General features: G+C 34.1%; 2 protein-coding genes across 4 annotated transcripts; both read left to right on the top strand.

Moving 5' to 3' along the window:
• The first annotated feature begins 3,332 nt into the window (after positions 1–3,332).
• On the top strand, positions 3,333–4,841 carry LOC130802341 (uncharacterized acetyltransferase At3g50280-like). The gene has a single exon (XM_057666315.1). It carries the CDS (start codon positions 3,379–3,381, stop codon positions 4,771–4,773), a length of 1,395 nt encoding a protein of 464 aa, XP_057522298.1. The 5' UTR covers positions 3,333–3,378; the 3' UTR covers positions 4,774–4,841.
• Positions 4,842–5,461: 620 nt separating this feature from the next.
• LOC130802322 (disease resistance protein RGA2-like) lies at positions 5,462–9,832 on the top strand. Of its 3 annotated transcripts, XM_057666304.1 has the most exons (4): positions 5,462–5,609; positions 5,711–5,836; positions 6,566–6,934; positions 7,013–9,832. In XM_057666304.1, exons 3-4 carry the CDS (start codon positions 6,632–6,634, stop codon positions 9,665–9,667), a joined length of 2,958 nt encoding a protein of 985 aa, XP_057522287.1. In that variant the 5' UTR covers positions 5,462–5,609; positions 5,711–5,836; positions 6,566–6,631; the 3' UTR covers positions 9,668–9,832. The 3 variants fall into 3 exon arrangements, with proteins under 3 accessions (XP_057522287.1, XP_057522269.1, XP_057522278.1); XM_057666286.1 differs by having other exon boundaries at positions 6,566–9,832; XM_057666295.1 differs by having other exon boundaries at positions 5,487–5,609; positions 5,719–9,832.
• Positions 9,833–15,356: the final 5,524 nt, after the last annotated feature.

Genomic DNA, 15,356 nt, shown 5'->3' with positions numbered 1-15,356 from the left:
CGGATCTCCAAACTCTCGATATGTTCATACTGAATGCAGATAAGAGTTTAGCTGAGCTGAATTCCCTTGACAATTTACAAAGACTGTTAACAATACGCGTGTATGGGACATTCAAACATAACGCATCGTCAAAAATAAAGTCGGAAAAACTCAAGACCTTAAGACTAGAGTTCAAAAATGGCAGTCTAATCAAAGGTCTTGTGCCCAATCCGAACCTGAAAAACTTGCAAATAGAAGGCTATTGTAACACCCCGGTCCCTCGGACCGCTGGTGACTATTCTTGGAGACTGTAGACTAGCCCCACAAACCAACACAAGTCTTTCCAGCGCACTTTGGCCTCACTCGTGCGCACCCGGGAAAACTTCCCAGGAGGTCACCCATCCTAAGATTGCTCTCCACCAAGCACGCTTAACTGTGGAGTTCTTAGCAAATGGGCTCCTTAGAAAAGAAGATGCACCTTGTTGACATGAGTAGTCTAGCAATCCTTTTTCAAGCTAAATCTGGGGTATTACACTCACCCCCACTTAAGAATACAACGTCCTCGTTGGACCATAACTTCAGGATCTTTCCCCCCGCTAGGTGCACTGAACACTATCAGCCACGGTCGCAGGGTTGCTCTGATACCATTTGTAACACCCCGGCCCCTCGGACCACTGGTGACTACTCATGGAGACTATAGACTGGCCCCACAAACCAACACAAGTCTTTCCAGCGCACTTTGGCCTCACTCGTGCGCACCCGGGAAAACTTCCCAGGAGGTCACCCATCCTAAGATTGTTCCCCACCAAGCACGCTTAACTGTGGAGTTCTTAGCAAATGGGCTCACTAGAAAAGAAGATGCACCTTGTTTTCATGAGTAGTCTATCAATCCTTTTTCAAGCTAAATCTGGGGTATTACAGCTATGCAGAGGATACATTACCAACATGGATGACAAATCGACTTGAGTTTTGGCTTCCAAATCTCGTAGACATTTGTATATCTAATCTAAAAGAGTGCAAATGTCTTTGCTCCTTCGGAAGGCTTCCTAATCTTCGGGGACTAAGTCTTAGCAAGTTAGAAAATGTGGAGTATATCGAAGAAGGCACAAGCGATGATGAGTCCGAAATATATCCACATTTCGAATGTTAATGAAGTTTCGAGATGGCAAAAATCATACAAGTTTGTTGGGAGGGAGGGGTTCCTTATTAATACACAAGTGTGAAGATGTTAAGGTTATACCAGAGTGTATTGCTAAGCTTTGTAACTTAATAGCACTTACACTTGATGATTGCTCCAAGGAGCTTTTAGAGAAGTGTAGGAAGCCAACAGGTGAAGATTGGCCCAAAATTCAGCATATTCCTTTTATACACATTTTACTTGCAGTAAGGTAATGTGAAACAAATAATTCTATATACAGGGATGTTTGGCGATCGACTGTTGGCTGTTGATTTGTTTAATCAGCTGAAAATATTATCGTTTTTATTGGCTTTTAAGCTAGTTGAAAAAGTTATCTGTTTATAGAGATGTTTGGTAAATTTAGTATTGATTGTTGGTTTTTTATTAGAGAAAAGTGGGTCAAGAAGCCAAAAGCTAACTAGATTAGCTTTTTTATTTTGGCGTGAAAGCCAGCTTTTCAACTCCATTCACCAAACACATTTTTTGGCTGTTTGACCAACCAAATAAGCCAAATCCAAAAGCCAACCAAAAAACTAACGTAAAAGCCAACATCCAAACACCCCCTATAGTGAAGTTAAGATTGTCCTGATCGAAATTGGTGTAGTATACCCCAATGGCCCAATTGATCAATGCTATATATCCACTCATAAAAGCTATAATCAGTGTTGGAATCGGAGAGATAAGAATGATAATTATGAAGGTGATTATGGAGATGGCGGTAGGATGTAATTATAAAAGTTTTTAGCTTTTATAAATTTAAGTGTATTTTAAAATATTGTTTTTGTTCTAAATTCTCTACATTAAGAATATTTGATAACCTAAAATTCTATATGTGCTATTTAATTATATTAAAACTGATATGAATTTATTTGAATTTAGTATCTAAGATAATCAATAATAATGACAGAGTCTTAATTTCATAGGGTCAACTGTATCAATTAATATACTGTTTTAGTGATTGTCCATATTAATTCTTATTTTAAATTTTCGGCTAAACTTGATTAAAATTACAACAATAACTGATTAATGACCTAAAAGTATATAAGTGATGTGATTAATTCAATTGCTCCTGAACCTTGGTGGAGAACTGGAAACAAACGTGATTAATAGTGGTAATAACTAATAATAATTGTATATATCAAGTGGTATCAGCTATGCAACGATTTTGCAAAGCAATTATCTGTGAAAAGTAGACTGGTGATTAATTCAATGATTCCGAAATGTACAATTCAACATTTGGAGAATAAGAAGTTAGGTATATTGGGTTAGAATAGTTGGTAGGTCAGCACTATAAGAGAGCAAGACGGGCCTATGTGTCAGGGCCATCCAAAAATTTTTTGAAAAACAATGCTTTAATAGTTAATAGGTAGAGGTTCATAATAGTATATTTTGCTGTTAAAGGCCTATAATTAAGGTTTTATCCCGAGTATCACAAAACTCAGGGCTAGCCAAAGGTGAAGATAAGGAGAATTTCTTATAAACAAATGGGAAATGAAAATTAATCTTTAATCTTTATGTAAGTATTGAGAATTGAATTCGCATTACAAAGATGAAAAGATTACTTCAATCACTTTATTAACCCAAAATTCTAAAACGTGAACCTTATAAATTAGGTCATTTTAGACAAAACAATTAAATAAGGGTAGTAGTATTATTTCATAGTAATATATTTCTATTTGATAGGCTAAAGATTTATATAATTTTGGCTTCAAGTTATAATGAATCATATAAAATAACTCACTATATCAGGCGAACTTCTTATTAATGTTAATCAATCGTAAACAATAGTAAAATTGCGTAAATTCGACTCTCTCAAATCACGCATAACTAGAACCCAATTTTTGGCATTGGAATGATGGATTTGTTTATGTTATTAACACAAATTCTTAAATAAGACATTTTCACGATAAAACCATCTTTATTAGGCTGATTATGTACATGCGCTCGTCTAATGATGAAATGGTCTCACACAAAACGGGTTGTATTATTAATTCATAAATTAATTTGATCTCCACTAACCTTGTATATGTCAATGGCCCATTTATTATTTCTTATTAGCTTACCTTAATTGCAAATTGGATTTGACTTTCATTATTCATAGCTAGTTGCTCTACATTATAGCTCAACTTGAGCACAGCATCTTTCCATTTTATCTTCAAAACCTAAATTAAACAAACCATTCCATCCTAAACAAGACTTTCACATAAACCCATCAAACACAAATGATGCAGAATAATCCATGTCAAGTAAACATAATCTCAGAATGTTTCATAAAACCAAAACACAGATTCGACGATTCGAAACAGATCCATTACTTAGCACCAGATGATCTAATCATGCTATCTTTACACTACATCCACAAGGGTCTACTCTTTAACAAGCCACCAGGGTTTGACAGTGTCGCATTCGCACACAAGCTAAAGCGCTCGTTGTCGATTGCCCTCCTTCATTTTCACCCTTTGGCAGGCTGCCTGGCTACCAAAAAGTATGCAGATGAACATTGTTCCTGGATCTATGTTGACAGCAACAAGGGGCCTGGTGCACGGTTCATCCTTGCTCAGACGGATTCCCTTACCATGTCATTGTCCAATATACTCTCTTCTTTTTCTGATGTCGTTCCTCTCACTCGCACACTCTTTGACTTGGGTGAACGAGGGATTGTCAATTATGATGGCCATTATCGAGCTCTGCTATCTGTTCAAGTTACACAACTTGTCGATGGTGTTTTCGTTGGGTTTACTATGAACCATAGTGTGGCGGATGCCACTACTTTGTGGCATTTCATCGAAACCTTGTCTGAAATCTACGACTTAGATGCAACGAATTCGTGCCCTGCAATGATATCTCGGGTGCCTATGTATAGGACATCGTTCCCAGAAGGAATTAGTCCAAATATCAAGCTCCCTTACGTGCACCCTGATGAGTTCATATCCCGATTTGATTTGGGTGTTCAGCTAAGAAAACGGATTTTTCAATTCTCAGCTGAAACTATTGCATCGCTCGAAACCAAGGTCATTGCTGAGTGCAGCAATGACTCGATATCTATCTCGCCTTTCAACTGCTTAGCTGCCCTTGTATGGAAGTCCATCACAAAGGCTCGAAATGAGCCATACGATATGTTGACAACCTGTTACTTGGTTGTCAACAGCCGGCCTCATTACAACCCGCCATTATGTCAAGAGTATTTTGGGAATTATTCTATGATGGCTCGAGGGCAATGTAAGACCGGTCAGTTACATGAAAATAGCTTGGGTTGGGCTGCAATGGTGTTAGAACAAGCTGTGAAAGCGCAGGATGATCAAGCAGCTCGCGCTGCTTTTAAGTCCTATGTTAAGTCCCCTTTTGTAGCCCAGCCTGGTTGGTCATCATCTACATTTGGATCGAATGGACCTATTATCATAGGTGGATTGCCTTCGAGATTCGACATGAATGAGCCTAGATTTGGACTTGGTAGAACGATTGCAGTTCGAGATGGACAAACCAATAAGGATGATGGGAAGGTGATGGCAAATCCAGGGCGTGATGGAGGAAGAAGTGTGGAGCTAGAAATATGCCTAACAGCTGATACAATGATTTCACTATTGTTAGATCAAGATTTCATGAGTTATGTGTCTTGAATTGTGCATATATGTTTTTGTTGCACTTTTGTTGGCTTGAAAAATCAAAATTGACAACATTTCACAAGAATTACTTTCATATGGTATATAATAAAAATTATTAACATTCAGTGTTCTTTATGTTTTGAGATTGCAACATTTACAAACAAAAAAACTTTTTTTTGTCCTGTTAGAGGCATTGAAAACAGACTTGATGATTAGAAATTTACCTGACCTTATAACCGAACCTAATTCGAGTCGACTTCAAAAATGATTTACAATTATGTGAAAATAATATGGACACAAAACCCGATTCCAAACTGAACCGAAAAACCTAATCCAAAATCAACCCGATGAACCAAATGAACGCCTCTAGGTCCCATGTTAATGTTGTTCCCACAAGAAATGCTCACAAAAACTAAGAAAAATAGATGGTGGATATATTATTTTATTGAAAATTTAATAGACAAAATGTAAGAATCATACGCATTAAAAATATTATAGTAAAATTAGTTGGAAAAATTTAGGGACCACAACTATTAAAAAACATGTTGGAACAATAAGCAATATAAAAATGTTAAAATTGACTAGATGAAAAATATCTAAAAACCATAAACATCAACAAAATATTAAAATAATAATTAATATGATTAATTATTTACAAAATTTGTGATATAAATAAAAAATTTATTTACGGAACATTAAATTGGAAGACCAACATAAAAAAATATTATTTTACTTGTAAATTTTTGAACAAATTATGATTTTTGAGGGTGCTTCCGGTTCCGACTAATAGGAGGGAAAATGACAAGAAAATGCTGGGCGCCGGTAGCCGCGCCGTTGGACTCATCAATCAGGTACTTTCGTTCTTTCTCCTTTTCTTTTCCTATCTCATTCATAATTAAGAAATTTAATTTGGAATTTTTTAATCTTTGTTCTTATTCTACAATTTATGAAGGATGGCAGTTCGAGATGATGATCTCTTCAAAAAAAAGTTCGAGATGATGAAGATGATGATGGCACTGGACGAGCAGTCACTAGTACCGGCGAGGACGTGGTCGCTCGACCCGAATCGAGTCAGAAGGTTTTTTCAAGTCTTTCATTTTGTCGTAAATTAAATTCAGATTCCAATTCATTTTGGAGATTGGGCGAAGATTACTCACTAAATTGAATGTTAATGCAAGAGCGAAAAAGAAGTTAATTTGTGAGTTCTTAAACAATTAATGATTCATATAAAAAAATGATTATAAACACTAGAAAAACGGTGTTTCAGATGAAAAGTGTGGCTAGAGCTACGAAATTTAGAGAACGTCGGCTTATACAGTTAATTAGTTTGGCAGAGATAACTCAGATTAGTAAAGATGTCAATATTTAACCGGAATAACTGAAATCCATTATGTTGCATATGAAGTGCACACAAAACCCTAATTGATCCAATATATGATATGGTACTTGAAATACCCACATACCCAAATATAAGATGGGAGCAAATAATGGAAGGAAGGAATAGGATAAAAAATAAAGGTATATCAAGATGGGGTATATGATGCAAGTGTGAAAACAAACTAAGAAAGTCTATGAAAACCAATGTATTAAAATCAACTAATTTGCCTGTTGATATGTACATCAACTTGGAAGATACACAGAAGCTCACTTTTAGTTTCCAGTCAATTCTTAGGAAATTTCTGCAAGGACATGTTATTTTTTGGTACTTTATAGGGTATTGTGGAGTACTAAAAGACTTAAACAAAAGCCGATCATATATTCTTTGCTTAATAGTTAATTTTAATCACCTCTGTTCTTTGAATTTCAGCCATATCCATACCATTAGTCTATACAGACTTCTGTTTCCCACCCAAAAAGAAAGAGAGCCAAAGAAATGGCGGAAGCTATTGCGGGTGAAGTTGTTTCTTTTATTGCAGAGAAACTTGGTTCACGAGCATACAAAGAAATAATGTTTTCAAAAGACCTCGATTCTTGCATCAAAAGGCTCAGTGAACTTAAAACTGTAGTTGAAGCTACCCTTCTTGATGCAGACTCCACGGAGTCCTGCAGTAATGCTCAACGAGACGTGCTCGATAAGCTTAGCTGTGCACTTGCTGAATTGGATGATTTCTTGGATGAAAAGGCGGCTCGTGCCAGGCAGAAAGATATCATGCATGGAAACAAGCTCATCAAAGAGGTACGATTGTTCTTTTCGAAGTCAAACCAAGTTTTATCTGCCTTAAAAGATTCACACAAATTCAAGGGTATTATGCAGAAAATTGAATGTATTGCAAAAAATTACTCCCAGTTTGGTACCATTATTTGCACGCCAACTGTAAACCAAACACAAATGTTAAGCACTGAAACTGCTTGGTCTCATGCCATTACTGATGTAGTCATTGGTAGAGATGGGGATCGAGATAATGTCCTTAGAGAGCTCTTTGCTTCTGTCTCTTCAGAGACCCCTTCTGTTGTTTCCGTTGTTGGGATAGGTGGAGTGGGGAAAACTACATTGGCTCAGTATGTGTACCATCACGAGAGGCTTAAAAGCTATTTTGATGTATGTTTTTGGGTTTCTACCACTCGAGATTTTAATGTCAAGGAGGTTCTACAGAAGATACTAGCATCTGTTATGGATGAAAATCCCTTCGAATGTGAGATGGATCAACTCTATGATCGTTTCCTACGTGCAATAAGTGAAAAGAAGTTTTTGCTTGTTCTGGATAACATATGGGATCAAGATGGCTTGAGGTTAAAGTGGCTACAACTTAAAAGATTGTTAGCTTTTGGAGCCAAAGGCAGTAAGGTTCTTATTACCACACGATTTCAAACAGTTGCTGGTGTAATGGACTCCATTGGTTCTTACCCTCTGAAGGATTTAACAGAAGATGACTCTTGGCTTCTGTTTCAAAAGACTGCCTTTACACATTGGCAAGATCCAGGTGTGGAGGCAATCGGGCAAGAGATAGTAAGAATGTGCCCAAATGTTCCTCTTGTTATACGGAGTATAGGAGGCCTGTTAGCAGGAAAACAAACAATTCAAGAATGGCAAGCTTTTAGAGATGATCAGCTTGCAAATTTCTCTTCCTATGGACGTGACATCATGCAAACACTTAAATTTAGTTACGATCAACTGGATTCGAGGATCAAGCTTAGTGTTGCTTATTGCTCCTTGTTCCCAAAGGGATTTATCTATGATAAATATGAATTGATTCGGCTTTGGATATCTTTGGGATACATTGAGCCACAATATAGGAATCAAAGTTTAGAGGAAGCAGGGGAAGCTTACATGCTCTGTTTGGTAAACTGCAACTTTTTTCAAGTATATTGGTCTGATAGAGATAATTTAGGCTTGAGCTTTAAGGTTGAATTGACAATGCACGATTTAATGCATGATCTAATCCTTTCAATCGCGGGGTTCAAGCATAAAAGAATCGATTCAACCACAGTTGACTTTGATGAAAGAGTTCATCATGTATCCTTCGGTGGTACAATGTCAGAAATATGCAGGGAAGGATTGTACGCTGATTGTATAATACTAGATTCTGAAGCATCTTGGGAAATCCCTTCCTCGCTATTCAAACTCAAGCACCTAAAGTCCTTGCTGTTGACAATGCCTCCGCATTGTAAATTGATACTAGAAAATTTATCCACAAGTGAGAAATATATTCAGAGATTTTCAGGCTTGAGAGTACTAGACCTGCATGATCTAGGCATTAAAAAGATGCCACGATGCGTAGGTGAGCTGCTATGTTTGAGGTATCTAAATTTGTCATGGAATCCAATTATTAAACTCCCTGATTCAATCACTGGGTTAGTAAATTTATTATCTCTTGACTTGTTTGGTTGTTACAAACTTCGAGAGTTGCCCCGAGAAATGAGCAAGTTAACAAAGCTGAGATATCTCTTCATCAAAAGGTGTGACGCATTGAGTCATATGCCTATGGGGTTCGGAAACATGAGAGACCTTCAAATCCTAGACACGTTCATACTTAACGAGCAGAAGTCACCAAAAAGATCGAAGGCCAATGCCATTGGTGGGTTAGCCGAGCTAAATCACCTCAACAATCTAACAAAAGGGTTGAAGATATCCATGTCTACGAAGTTAAAAGATGCTGTTTCTGAAGCTAAGGATGCTAACTTGAAAAGTAAAGACAAGCTTACACGCTTGCATTTAGAATTCAAGGATGGCAAAAAGAATAATGATACCGCTGAGATGGTGATCGAACATCTGCGACCAAATACCAACTTGAGAGAACTTGTAATTGATGGTTACACAGGAAATCGTTTACCAAGCTGGATGAGAAATGAACTCGACTTTTATCTTCCAAATCTTGTCTACCTTACAATATACAATTGTCAAGGCTGCAAAAGCCTTTGCTCCTTCGGGAAGCTTCCTCGACTTACACATTTGTACCTTTTGAGGTTAGACAATTTGGAGTTCATCGAGGATAGCTCTAACGACATGAGGGATGCACTCCATGCTCCTTTATTCCCATCTCTTGAAGTACTCTCCCTTGAGGGCTTACCGAAGTTAAAGGGATGGTGGAGGATTTTAAATGGAAAAGACGATTCAAATGATCTTGTTGAATATAAACCAGCATTCCCTAAATTAAAGGCTATATGTGTTGACAACATGGAAAAGATAGATTTATTGAAAAGGGAGTTCAAGCTACTGATTAACCTGGACAGATTAACACTGAGTAGATGTGAATATTGCTTGATGGGCCTTGTGGATAGGCTAAAAGAGGCAACAGGAGAAGATTGGCTTGAAATGAGACATAATGCGGATGTATGTGTATCATCTACTTGCAGAAAATTCAGAGATTACAATTCCTCAGACTCGGAAGGAAAGAAAACAAGAAGGGAATATGAATGGAAGGGAGATAGTAAAGGGAAACCCGTTATTAGTTTTGGTCTCTATGATTGAGGAATGTAATGTAAACATACTCTTGTATTTGTGTTTACTAGCTAGTTGTTGGGACGCATGCGTTTCCTCAACCTCAAGTAATTCTATCTACATTAAAATTGTAATTTGAATTGCAATGTAATTATATTAATTTATTCTTTAACTAAGTAGAGTTGAAGTTCTTCACATCAAAGTAATCTTATTACTCTTTTGCTTGAGCATTAAGGAGAAGATAAGAATGAGAGAAATGGTATATCAGATTATTAGGAATAAGAATGAATCACGATTCACGTGAAGGCTAACTTAAGTTTTCTTTTTTTTTTTTCTTAATACTCCACTTATTATTCTTATGGGTATTATTATTATTATTATTATTTATTATTAGTGATAGTACTATTCTACTTTTTTTTTACTACCACTTTATACAAAGTAGAAATGATAAACTATAACTTCTTTACCTTAATATTTAAAGACTACTCTTTATTTTTTTTAAGGATTAATTAATAACTACAGTCTTGAAATTTAGACATTTCAGAACAAACGGCCTTAAAGTTTTTTTTACAAATAACAACCTTCACATTACCACTTCACCGGATGACGTACTAAATGGCCGTTGATCATGCTAAATGAACTTTGACTTTTAATTAAATTTATTAAGCTAACCTAACTAACCAATTACTCCAAATTAAACCCTTCTTCCCCGACCTCTCTCTACCCCTTTCCAATCACCACCATCCTCCCACCCCAACACCACCATTTCCCCACCCCCCAATACCCCCTCAAAATTTGACAAAATTGTAGTCCGTGTTCTTCAACTAATCCATATAATGAAATCAGTACAAATAATTAAACTCACAAACTCAAAGCTAAGATTCAATTATACTATTACATTGATGAATTCTAAATCTAACCCAAAAACTACAATGGATTCACTTCGAATAATTTATTAGTAGACTATAGATTAAAATCACAAATATAAACAAAAAAAACTAACTTTTTTCTAACTGGTTTTTTGATTAAACCCAGAGCACCACGAGGAGGAGCAAACTCAGAAACTTCTGCAAATTAGTACGAATACTAATCAAACAAAGCAAGTAAAGAAACGCCATTGAACAATCTTTCTTTTTGGAGGAAGATGATTTTAGAGTTTTATTGTTTCTATTTTTTTAGGATTTGTCAATGGTGGATTTTAGGGATTTGTAGGAATTAGTCTGGTAGATTAAAAGGTAAGAGATGGCTTCACAGATGATTGTACTGCAGATTGAAATTTCGAGCATAGTTAAGCCATCGGAGCATTTAGAAGTGGATAAGAAATTAAGACGCCATGGATTTATGATTATTGTAATTGATACTCTTTCTTTCTCAACTGATTATTGTAATTGAAATGCAAAAAGGTACTCTTTCTCTTCCAACGCCGCCGCCACCACCACTAAAACCCCTTTTTTAATGGGTATTTTTCTTGGATTGATAGGTAATAAAGGAGGAATTTTATGAGTAATAAGCAGAATATGGTGTTATTAAAGGAGGGGCTTTAACGGTAGTGGTGGTGTTGGGGTGGAAAAATGCTAGTGATTAAGGAGATTTAGAGAGGTTGGAGAAGATGGGTATAATTGAAGGTAAATAGGTAAATTAGGTTAAATTAATGAATTTAATTAAAAGTCAAAGGTCATTTACCTTGGTCAACGGTCATTTAGCAAGTCATCCGATGAAGTGTTTGTATTGGTGCGTGTTTGGTAATTAGAAAGCTATTATTTGTAAAAAAAATTTTAAGGTTGTTTATTCTAAAATGACTAACTTTAAGGCTGTAGTTGGTAATTGATCTTTTTTTTCATCTAAAACTTAAATTTATTTTATATATACTTGCTTTATTTTATCTTATTTTATTTTATTTTTATTATTTACTTTTATAGCTTTATAAGTAAACATTATATGACTTCACCAAAATAATTCCAATCAAATAAGATGTTATTCAATCTAATAGCTTAAATATTAAATAAAATTTGTAAAACAATTTGAACATTTCAAACGTTAGTATTATTAATTAATTTTAATAATCTTAATTTGAAATAGTAATCAAGAATAAAAAAATCGCACGTGTTACAAGTTATGCCAAAAACACTCGATGTTAAAAAACAAATCTAAACTTCGATGTTAAAAAACAAATCTAAACTTCTATTGTGAATGATATTGAAGACAATGAACATTTTGGTAATTTACAAAAATAACATCTCTAACATTTTTTGCTAAAAAGGATAACAATACATCAGTTTCCCAAACATTATCACCATATATAAAAATCCAAAATATAGGGTGTGCATGTAGAATGTTTCAGTAACTTTTACTCCCTATATATGTTTAATTGTCAAATAAGAAAAAATTATGCAAATAAAAAAGCAAGGAATTATTTCATTATAAATATAATATAAAACACATTTGAGTCTAAAAATGAGTAGAAAGTGAGGAAATAAATTCTAAATAAGAATTAAATAATACGGTGAGACCATTAAAAAAAAATTTAAAAAATATACTTGGTGAGTCAAGTTTTTTTTTGGCAATCTAATAAAATATTCTCTTTTTAAGCTTGTGACTTGGAGTGTTTAATGGGTCAGGCTCCCATTTTGAACCCTTATTTGGCCCGTATTTAGAAGGGCTTTGTAAAGGTCGGACCGAAAACAAGCGCGGTCGAAACAGGTTCTATAATAATTAAAATGAAGTTGGCTATAAAAGGGCTCAATAAAGGTTGAAAATCGGACCTTTATAAATAGCATAATTAATGTACAATTTATTTATAAATGACAATGTCAATGAGGATTATAAATACTTTTTCAATTAAATTATTATAAATGATAATTTAATTATTATAAATTGATAAATAGGGATTAAAATAATTTAGTAATAAAAATGAACTGGGTTGGGCCGAGCAAAGTCCGGTACATTTAAAGCCCATATTAAGTTTAAAGGACCCTTATCCAACTTAGAAAATATTTACTTAAGCCCGGTCCGACCCTTATTCGGCCCATTGAACATCCCTACTTGTGACAAAATGATATACAACAGGCTCTCTCTTGAGAGACCGTCTTTTCTAAAGACGGCTCTCAAAAGCCCAGCACAAATCTAATTTATGTTAATATTAAAAAAAACTAATGCGCGCGTGTGAGTGGATTGTGAAAAGTCACATAATATATTTGGAGTTATAACAACATTTATTGGGGGTTATAACATAATATTTTTGGTGTTATAACAACATATATTTGGGGTTATAACATAATATATTTGGGGTTATAATTGTAACAACCGAAACTAACAAGCTAATTAAACAAGATTAATTTAAACTAATGCGGAAGCTTAACACTTATATCGGGCTATTACGTTGATAAAATAATCAATTACTCAAATGATTATATTATCTACTAGACATCTATTAAGAATTTAAATATTAGAGTTTACAATCATTGAAAGATGTAAAGAAATTAAATTATAAGAATCATTTGAAACGATTTAAAATATAAATTTCAGCAAAAAATTCGACAGAATCCTGTTTGTAAGTCGGATAAACAAAATTTTCTTTTGACTTAAAAGTCACCCTGCAAGTTCAAAAACCAACATTTCAAAATAACAACCAGCCGGTGCACAAGCGCCAAACATTTCAAATTCACATCACCTCGTAGGGTGGAATCTTTTCACCAATAATCTAAAAGTACTAAAATAATTTTACATTAAGATTTGCTTTACTTACATTCTTTTATATGATTAGTTGAGATTACTTTGTTGATTACTAATCCTTACACTTTCAACTGCCGTTGATTTCACCAATTTCAAGCTTCACAAAATATGTCCCCCACTAGAGCAGGTTCAAAGAACAAAACCACATGGTCAGCTTATGCTGAATACACATTTAACATAGCTTAATTTAATTTCTATCACAACCTAACCAAAGTACTAATTATGCATAAAACTATAGCAGAAAGGAAATCTTATTACTATTTACACAAAATGAGAGGATGATGCTTTCTGAGTATATCCCAACTCTAATCTTGATGTAGGTCATCTATAGGCATGTAGTATTAGCAAAACACGCTGAGCTAGATGTCATACTATAAATCCAAATACATATGCAAGTAGGATACATTAATTGTATCCTACAAATTTCCGAACAAACTATTTTATAAATACATTATAAAACCATTTTCTTTCGTTTTTTTTTTGTTTTTATTAATCAAATACCTTCTACTTTCTTTGCCAAAACATTTTCTTTCAGAGTCCAAAAATCATCAATTTAAAAGCAGATAGAACTTTCTTTATTATTTTCTTTACTAATACTTTTCCTTTCAAAATCTTTAAATCATAAATCTATAGAATGGAATGAACTTTCTTTTCCATCGGGCTAGCTAGGCCCTCTGGATATCTATTAGACAAAGATCCTTAGTGTGCACACCTCACAAACGGTCAAACCGTAGCAGAAGATCTAAGTCCGAGGTACTGATTAACGTACCCCTCAACTATTATGTAGTGTCGAGATAATCCCAACGAGGTTTCGATTCCTTAAGACACCACAGAGGTGATCCCAACCGTTTCAAAACATCAAATCATCTATATCTTTTCTGTAACTATTCTATGATTTCAAGGTTCGACAAAAACATATTTCTATATTAGGAAGAACATCTCCCTTTATTCAAACCAATCTCAACTGAAATGAAATACATACCTTTGTAATCGTTTTTCGTAACTATTAAAGATTTGAGTAAGAAATTCAACCTTTTAAATTACAGCTTAATTCGATTTCTTAATGAAGTCGAAATCTTCAATATAAACATATATGTGCTAAATATCTACAATAGATTAGACTTAACTAGCTAATAAGTTATGCTTAACTTTTGTTTTATGAAATGATTCTTTTTTATTCAAACTTTAATACAATTAATCTTATATCTTACTTAAACCACTAATTCCCTTTTTATCTCAGGCATTTGGTTTTCTTAGTTCTTGATTCAATGTTCATCTAATATTTCTTATATTTAAGATATAATCAATAATATTGTATACATACTCCTAAATAAAATTAATACTTAAGAACAATGTTGGCATCATCCTTTATTCAATTTATTCACTTAACGTATAATTTGTAATCTTTAACAACTTAACATAATTCTAACCATATAACTAACTTCATAATTTACATCATAATACTAACCGATAAACAACTCATTATTCAAACTAAATAAACCAACTCATCATCCGCCACACCAACTCATAATCCTAACTTACCAATATAATCATATAATGCTCAATTAAAAAAAAAAATCAGTACATATCTCAACTACACAAATCACCTCAAAACCTCAACTAACAAATTCAACTCACAAAATCCTAACCAGAATATGCTAACCGTCATAAACATACTAAATTATAACCAAACAAGAAAGCACCTACCATATCATCTTACTTTGTTAACTTCAAATTTATACTCATATTATAAATTCTAAGTCGACGCTTTTTGACACAATAAACCAATTCATAGTGTTTAATTCATATTTATTTATTCATTCTTTAATCTCTATCTATATTAAATCAAATCTAACTCCAACTCTTCCCGTTTATAAATCAATTATCAATTACAATTCACTATCAACTTTTGTTTAAATTCTAGTCAACTCATTTGTTACTATCTCATAGACTATACTTAATTTAACATTATTCTTCATTAGACTGA

This window comes from Amaranthus tricolor, chromosome 2 (genome assembly GCF_026212465.1).
Source record: "Amaranthus tricolor cultivar Red isolate AtriRed21 chromosome 2, ASM2621246v1, whole genome shotgun sequence".
Classification (NCBI taxonomy): Eukaryota; Viridiplantae; Streptophyta; class Magnoliopsida; order Caryophyllales; family Amaranthaceae; genus Amaranthus; species Amaranthus tricolor.
This window is presented reverse-complemented; position numbering and strand designations above follow the sequence as displayed.